The sequence below is a fragment of the Trichechus manatus genome, unplaced genomic scaffold (assembly GCF_000243295.1).
Source record: "Trichechus manatus latirostris isolate Lorelei unplaced genomic scaffold, TriManLat1.0 scaffold00034, whole genome shotgun sequence".
Classification (NCBI taxonomy): domain Eukaryota; kingdom Metazoa; phylum Chordata; class Mammalia; order Sirenia; family Trichechidae; genus Trichechus; species Trichechus manatus.
The window spans coordinates 18,756,148-18,765,227 of NW_004443970.1; the positions used below are offsets into that span (position 1 = coordinate 18,756,148).

At 37.6% G+C, this 9,080-nt stretch overlaps 1 protein-coding gene across 1 annotated transcript in view; it reads right to left on the bottom strand.

Moving 5' to 3' along the window:
• NCAPG (non-SMC condensin I complex subunit G) overlaps positions 1–9,080 on the bottom strand; it is a 59,896-nt gene that overhangs the window by 11,148 nt on the left and 39,668 nt on the right. Inside the window, exon 12 of the mRNA XM_004375155.2 lies at positions 2,575–2,685. Within this exon, the coding sequence (XP_004375212.1) occupies positions 2,575–2,685 (111 nt within the window). The remainder of the gene's footprint in view (positions 1–2,574; positions 2,686–9,080) is intronic.

Here is a 9,080-nt window from a genome sequence, read left to right on the forward strand (position 1 = left end):
GCTCTCTGCTTGCCCAGCTGGTCTGATTTTGATGCATACTTTTCACTGCTGTCCAGCAGAAATAACACAAGCCACAAATGACAGCCACATATGTTAATTCTTAATTTTCTAGTAGCCACATTAAAAACAAGTGAAATGAACTTTAATATTTTATTTAACTCAATATAACCAAAGTATTATCACTGCAACATGTAATCAGTATAAAAGGGTTATTAGTGAGATATTTTACATTCTTATTTTTCGTAATAAGTCTTCAAAACCCAGTATATTTTTACACTTACAGTACCTCTCAATTTGGACTAGCAATATTTCAAGTGCTCAATAGCCATAAGTGGCTGGTAGCTACCATACTGGAGAGAGCAGGTCTAGAACATTCTTTCCTCCCTTTTCACTTAGTTAATGTCTACTCAAATACCAGATTAGTCAGAGTCCTCTTTCATGAATAGGTCAAATACCCCTATTGTAAGTTTACATATGACCATATACCTCTTTTTCACAGCAGTAATTAAAGGCATACGTTTCCATTTATTTATTTGATTGACTCTCCTCACTTGACCAGAAGATCGAGGAGGGCAGACTCTGTATCTGTTTTGTATACCATGCATTTATCCCCAGCATTACAATTAATGACTTTTTATTTATTAAATAAATAAATAATAACAAATTGTTGTTACAGCACCTAACTACAATTTAAAACAAAATAACTCCATAAAAATATTGTAATTCCTTCATCCAAATACCTTGCCTATTTATTTTTCTCCATGGTCTTTTTCAAGCTTCACCCATAGATCGTTCTTACGTACTTAAAATCATGATGCCTATTCAGTTTTGTGTTTTTTCTTCACTCAACATTGTGTATCCTTTCCTACAGTCTTCATATTTACTACTTCAGGTGCTTAATTAATTATATGCTATAATTTACTTTGTTGTTGTTGTTGTTAGATGCCGTCGAGTAGGTTCTGACTCATAGCGACCCTAAGTACAACAGAACGAGACACTGCCTGGTCCTGTACCATCCTCACAATCCTTGTTACGCTTGAGCCCATTATAGCAGCCACTGTGTCAGTCCATCTCGTGGAAGGTCTTCCTCTTTTTCACTGACCCTCCACATTACCAAGCATGATGTCCTTCTCCAGGGACTGATCCCTCCTGATAACATGTCCAAAGTATGTGAGACGTAGTCTTGCCATCCTTACTTTAATTTGCATAATTTACTTTACCATTCTCTTATAATACGACTAGATATAAAGCACCCAAGTAGGACTCAAAAAGCTTCACTTTTCACTGAAGACATCTGCTTCACTAAAAATAAAACTAAATTCTAATGGTTATTTTGAGTAGAATCTAGTGTTTAAGCAGAAGCCCTGGACTGTTACAAACAACAACCGGTCTTTCTGCATTTAGAAACCCGTGACAACACAAGGAACGAGATTTCAGATCACATTCATTGGCTGTTTATTGCCAATCCTAAGTAGAAAGAATTTTAAGAAAATCCTGTAAGAGTTCACTGTTGTTGTTGTATGCTGCCAAGTCGGTTTCAACTCATAGCAATTCCATGTGACAGACTAGAACTGCCCCGTAGCATTTTCTAGGCTTTAATCTTTATGGAAGCAGATCGCCAAGTCTTTCTCCTGCAGAGACGCTGAGTGGGTTTGAACCACCAACTTTTCCGTTAGCAGCGAGCGCTTAAATGTTTGTGCCACCAGGGCTCCTTTGTAAGAGCTTGAGTACATTCAAATTTTCCTTGGATGAATAGCACCATTTAAAAAAAATACTCTAGACCTGAGTTGTCTAGTTATTGTAGCTACTAGCTACGTGTGTGGCTACTCAAAACTTAAAATGTGACTAGTCTAAATTAAGATGTGCTGTAAGACTCAGCATGAAAATCAGAATATAAAATATCTCAATAGTTTTTTTTAAAATTGAATACATGGCATAAAGATAGTATTTTAGATACACTGGGTTAAAATATATTTTAAAAATTAATTTCACCTGTTTATTTTTATTTTTAATGTGGCTACTGAAAAATTTAAAGTTACATGTGGATTGGATTAAACTTCTATTGGAAAGCGATGCTCTAGTATCTTGCAGACTTACGTTTCCATGGTCAGTGCAATGGGGATTATCTATGAAAGGCTACTTTAATAAAAAGCCCTTTAAATAATAAACAAAGTCCTTTCACAGGACTCACAAGATAACTTTCTCATAGTCTTTCAACCTATATAGCAAGATTACAGGACTTTAATATCTCTGATGTTTCTGTATTTCCTTTTACAATTCAAAGAATGAAGATATTCTGTATCTCCTTCCAGTATAAGACTATTTAAAACCTTTTAAAAGAATAATTAGAACTTAGTATTTATTGAATATTCACTTTGTGCCGGGTCCTTTATATGGATTACTCATTTAATCCTCACAATACAAAGTAGTCATTATATTCTTTGTTTTTTATTATTTGTATTTATCAGATGTTTAAAACAGTAACTTTTCCATCCTTTTAAACTCAAAGGAACATATTACTTATAAAATGAGGGAGTAGTGAGTTAAAATAATGTCTCAGAGGTACCAACTTACCAAAGATTCAATGATCCCATTCATGGTTGCACTTATACCTGTTGAAATGGACATCTGCTTCAGCAGTTCATAACACAAAATAAGACACTTCTGCAGTGTTTCAGAATCATTCTAAAATGAAAGACAATATTCGGCATTAGTAATAACATTTCCATTATTTCTGCAAGATATGGAACTTCCATCAGTCTATAGAAATAAAAATAAAATGATAAACTGAACGTATATAATAATGAATTCACAAATTATTTTAAAATTCCAATTAGTTGTAAACACACGTCGCTAAGTTTCACAATCTAGATGCTTCCTAGTTAATGGCCAGCTTTCCATAATTTAGAAAAAAATACTGGACAATGTAATCACTGTACAAATTTACCATCATAAATTAGAATAAAATAATAATATAATTTCTCATCTTGTAAATATATCTAGGATATTTATGACTAACGTAGTCTATCTCTGTTCCTTCCTACTATTCAGACATGCTTAAAAGAAATATGTTTTGCTTAAGAATTAGTAATATGATAAAGTCACAAATTCAAGAAATATTTATAGAGAGCTTATGTATGGGAACAGCAGCATAGTTGATCTGGGAAATTCCTAAAATGGTCAGGTACTACCTAACAAAACACTAACTTTAGATGAATTCAACTGCCCATCTTCCCTGAAACTATATTCAGGATGTAGAATCCACCAACAACTATTTCAAATTCCCAACTGTACCATCTCTTCTCTTCACTCTTAGCAGGTGACCTCATTTGCTATTTCACAGAAAATCCCAAAGCCATTAGGCTAGAAGTCTTTCAACTTCCTGCCACAAAACCTGCAAACATGAGCAACCACATCTACCCTCTCTGCTTTTAGATCTGGCATACTGGAATTATCCCACCTCCCACTCTCTAGTCTAAGTTATTCCTTCTACCTCTCCTTTGGATTCAGATCCCTTCATACTTCCTCTTCTTGGATAAACTACTTTCTCTATTGGATCTTTCCAAAAGCATTTAAACATTAGCTTCCATCTGCCACATTAAAAACCAAAACCAAACAAACCATTCAACCGCATTTCCCTCCCCTACTTCCAGCCATCATCACTTAAAAATCTAATGTTCTAAAGGAGTTGTCTAGATTCTCCACTTCCTTATTACTTCCAATCACTCCTTACTCCATCCACTAGAATATATAGCAGCTACTCACCTTTTTATTCTACCAAATTGCTTTCCGCAGGGTGACTCGTGACCTTTATTGTTAAGACCATGAGAAAGGTCATTCTTTATCTTACTTGTCTCCTTTCAGTATCTAACACTTGAGGCTACTCCCTTTTTTTCTTGAGTCTTTCTTTCCCTAGCTCTAACCCCATACTCTCCTGATTTTTCGTATCTTTCTGATTACACCATTCTTAGGTGTACTCTGTTTCTTCTGCCCATCTCTTAAATGCTTGTTTTCTCAAAGTTTTGTCTAAGACATATTCTCACTCTATACACATTCCTTGGGTGATACAACTTCATTTACCATCCATGACCTAGCCCAGCTATTTTCTAAGTTTCGAGTTCATATATACAAGTGGCTACAAGACATTTCCTCTTGAATGTTCCACAGACACTACAAATTCAACACTACAATTCCAAGAGAGAACCAACTCATTTTAACCCAAATCCTTCCCCCTCCTGTGCTGTCTCAGTAAATGTTACTGCCATGTACCAAACTATCCAAATCAAAAGACCTAGGGGGTACATTCTCAACTCCTTCGCCCTTACTGTTACTAATTCCTAAATCTCTCTCAAATTCATCTACTTCTTTCCATATCCATCACCATTATCTTATTCAGACAGCGATCACCTCAAAACCATATTACTATAACAGCCCCCAGCTGGTATCGCTGCCTAGACTTTTACCACCCTTTAATCCATTTCCCAAACACCAGAGATCTTCCTAAGACATAAATCTCATCCCAAAACTTAAAACTCTTTAATGGTTCTCATGACCTTTGGATAAGGCACAAATTCTTTAATAATTTTTACTGTTGTTGTTGTTAGTTGCCATCACGTCAGCTCTGACTCATGAATGACCTGGCCCTTAATTTTTCCCCAAATTTAATCTCTTACCCACTCCACTCTCCCCTCCCCACTTAATTCTCTAGTCATGTTGATCTGAAGTTTTTAATACAACATGCACCTTCAACTTCTGGGCCTTCTCATCAAATTCTGTCTGCTTGCAATACTAGTTCCTTAAAGCTAATAATTCACCAAGGAGAAACAGACAGCACAGTGTGTTAAAAGCACAAATCTAGAGCCACTGCTTGGGTTTGAATCCTGCCTCTACCATCTATTATCTATGTGTCTTTGGGAAAGTTACTTGCCTCTCTATAAAATGGAGTACAACCATAACCATCATCATAGGGTTATTGGGAGAATCAAACGAATTAACACTTGTGAAAAGCTTAAAGCAATTACTAGCACACAGAAAGCATCTTGTAACAAAGTAGTAGGGGTGGGGGTCTGGGGAACATGGTTTTCAGGGGACATCTAGGTCAATTGGCATAACAAAGTTTATTAAGAAAATGTTCTGTGTTCCACTTTGGTGAGTGGCATCTAGGGTCTTAAAAGCTAGTGAGCAGCCATCTAAGATGCATCAGTTAGTCCCAACCCACCTACAGCAAAGGAGAATGAAGAACACCAAAGACACAAGGAAAATATTAGCCCAAGAGACAAAAGGGCCACATAAACCAGAGACTTCATCAGCCTGAGACCAGAAGAACTACATGGTGCCTGGCTACCACCAATGACTGCCCTGACAGGGAACACAACAGAGAGTCCCTGATGGAGCAGGAGAAAAGTGGGGTGCAGAACTCAAATTCTAGTAAAAAGACCAGACTTAATGGTCTGACTGTGACTGGAGGAACCTCAGAAGACATGGACTCCAGACTCTCTGTTAACCCAGAACTAAAACCATTCCCGAAGCCAACTCTTCAGATAAAGATTAGACTATACTATAAGACATAAAATAATACTCATGAAGAGTGTGCTTCTCAGTTCAAGTAGATACACAAGACTAAATGGGCAGCTCCTGTCCAGAGGCAAGGTGAGAAGGCAAAAAGAGATAGGAGCTGGCTGAATGGACACGGGAAATCCAGGGTGGAAAGGAGGAGTGTGCTGTCACATTATAGGGACAGCAACTAGGGTCACATAACAATGTGTGTATAAATTTTTGTATGACAAACTAACTTGAGCTGTAAACTTTCATTTAAAGCACAAATTAAAAAAAAAAAAAAACAGAAAGCATCCTGTAACTGCTTATATTATGATTCATATTCAACTCTCATATTAAAACATCGCTTCCTCTGGGGAAATCGCCAATAAAACCTCTCTAGTGACAACAGTATTTATTATGCTATGCTGTAATTATACTATAATAGATTTACAGCCCTTACCAGGACAAATGGATATATAAATGGTCACAGCAAGTCCAGTTAAAGAGGTAATATTAATCGTGATAGACTATCTTTGCTAATATTTTCCTAATTCAGGACTAGGATTTACTATACATCATTTTTAAGATTAAAATATATTTTCATTTTTTTTACTTGGAGAAAAATAATCCCCAAATTCAAGAGCCTACGATGATTTCACAGACTTTTTCAAACAAGAGAAATAAACTACTATTTATGAAAATAAAATTCAGGCACACTCTTTAGGAAGGTGGGGTATTGGGATGAGGATGTGTGTAGCTAGAGAGCTCAAGGACATAACCTATGAAACTTTCATATATAGTACATCTACTGACTTAGAGCCCTGGTGGCAAGGTGGTTAAAGGTCAGCAGTTCTAATCCACCAGTCACTCCTTGGAAACCCTGTGGGGCAGTTCTACTCTGTCCTGTAGGGTCGCTATGAGTTGGAATAGACTCGACAGCAATAGGTTTGGTTTTGGTTTTACTCCTCACTTATTGACTATCACATTATCCGACATTTTGCATTTAGGACAATAGTAAAAAAGAGGTTCCAGCTGCATGGAAGACACTGGCAAAAAACAAGGCTCCAGAAATTGATGGAATACTAATTCAGGTGTTTCAACAGTGGATGCACCACTGGAAGTGCTCATTTATCTATGCCAAGAAATTTGGAAGACAGCTACCTGGCCAACCGATTGGAAGAGATCCATATTTATGCCTATTCCAAAGAAAGGTGATCTAAACGAATGCAAAAATTATAGAACAATATGATTAGTATCACACACAAGTAACACTGGGAAGAATGGGAATTCCAGAACACTTAATTGTGCTCCTGAGGAACCTGTACATAGATCAAGAGGCAGTTGTTTGAACAAAACAAGGGGATACTATGTGGCTGAAAATCAGGAAAGGTGTGTGTCAGAGTTGTATCCTTTCACCGCATTTACTCAATCTGTATGCTGAGCAAATAATCTGAGAAGCTAGACTATATGAAGAAGAACACACAGCATCAGGATTGGGGGAAGACTCATTAACAACCTGCCTTATGCAGATGACACAACCTTGCTTGCTGAAAGTGAAGAGGACTTGAAGCACTTACTGATGAAGACCAAAGACCAAAGCCTTCAGTATGGATTACATCTCAACATAAAGAAAACAAAAATCCCCACAACTGGACCAATAAACGACATCATCATAAACAGAGAAAAGACTGAAATTGTCAAGGATTTCATTCTAGTCAGATCCACAATCAACACCCATGGAAGCAGTAGTCAAGAAATCAAAAGGTGCATTGCATTGGGCAAATTTGTTGCGAGAGACCTCTTTAAAGTGCTGAAAATCAAAGATGTCACCTTGAAGACTAAGGTGTGCCTGACCCAAGCCATGGTGTTCTCAATCACTTCATATGCATGTGAAAGCTGGACAATGAATAAGGAAGACCAAAGAAGAACTGACACTTTTAAATTGTGGTGTTGGTGAAGAATATTGAATATATCATGGACTGCTATAAGAACAAACATATCTGTCTTGGAAGAGGTACAACCAGAATGCTCCTTAGAAGCAAGAATGGTGAGACTATGTCTCACATACTTTGGACATATTATCAGGTGGGGGCAGTCCCTAGAGAAGGACATCATGCTTGGTAAAGCAGAGGGTCAGCAAAAAAGAGGAAGATCCTCACAAAATGGATTGATACAGTGGCTGCAACAATGTGCTCAAGTATAACAACAATTGTGAAGATGGCGCAGGACCGGACAGGGTTTCGTTCTGCTGTACATAGGGTTGCTATGAGTCGGAACTGACTCAAGGGCACCTAAAAACACCACCTTATGTTTAAACATTTATGAGGAAATAAATAATCCATTTAAGAAACTAGTTTTTCAAACACAACTAATTTAAAAAAATACCGCTGAAAGTAAGCTTTAAATGTTGTTAAACGTGTAATAAACCCTTTGCTGTTGAGTCGATTCCAACTTATAACAACCTTACAGGACAGAGCAGAACTGCCCCATAGGGTTTCCAAGGAGCGGCTGGTGGATTCAAACTGCCAACCTTCTGGTTAGCAGCCCAATGCTTAATCACTACGCCACATTAAAAATAACAAAGCTATACAACTATTTTGAAAAATGATATGGCACTTGCTTAGAAAGCTAGAAATAGAAATACCGTATGATCCAGCAATCCCACTCCTGGATATATCCTAGAGAAATAAGAGCCGTCACATGAATAGACGTATGCACACCCATGTTCATTGCAGCATTGTTCACAATAGCAAAAAGATGGAAACAACCTAGATGTCCATCAACGATGAATGGACAAACAAAATATGGTACATACACACAATGGAGTATTACGCAATGCTGAAGAACAATGATGAATCTCTGAAGCATCTCATAACATGGATGAATTTGGAGGGTATTATGCTGAGTGAAATAAGTCAACCACAAAAGGACAAATATTGTACGAGACCACAACTGTAAAAACTCATTAAAAGGTTTACACACAAAAAGAAACAATCTTTGATGGTTACAAGGGAGGGGAGAGGTGGGGACGGAAAAACACTAAATAGACAATAGATAAGCGGTAACTTTGGTGAAGGGTAAGACAGTACACAATACTGGGGAAGCCAGCACAACTTGTCCAAGGCAAGGTCATGGAATCTCCATAGACACATTCAAACTCCCTGAGGGACTGAACTGCTAGACTGAGGGCTGTGGGGACCATGGTCTCAGGGAACATATAGCTCAATTGGCATAATGTAGTTTATAAAGAAAATGGTCTTCACTCTACTTTGGTGAGTAGCATCTGGGGAATTAAAAGCCTGTGAGCAGCCATCTAAGATACTCCACTGGTCTCACCCCTTCGGGAGCAAGGAATAATGAAGAAAACTAAAGATAAAAGTGAAAGCTTAATCCAAAGGACTAATGGACCACATCTACCATGGCCTCCACCAGACTGAGTCCAGTACAACTAGATGGTGCCCAGCTACCACCACTGACTGCTCTGACAGGGATCACAATAGAGGGTCCTGGACAGAGCTGGAGAAAAATGTAGAACAAAATTC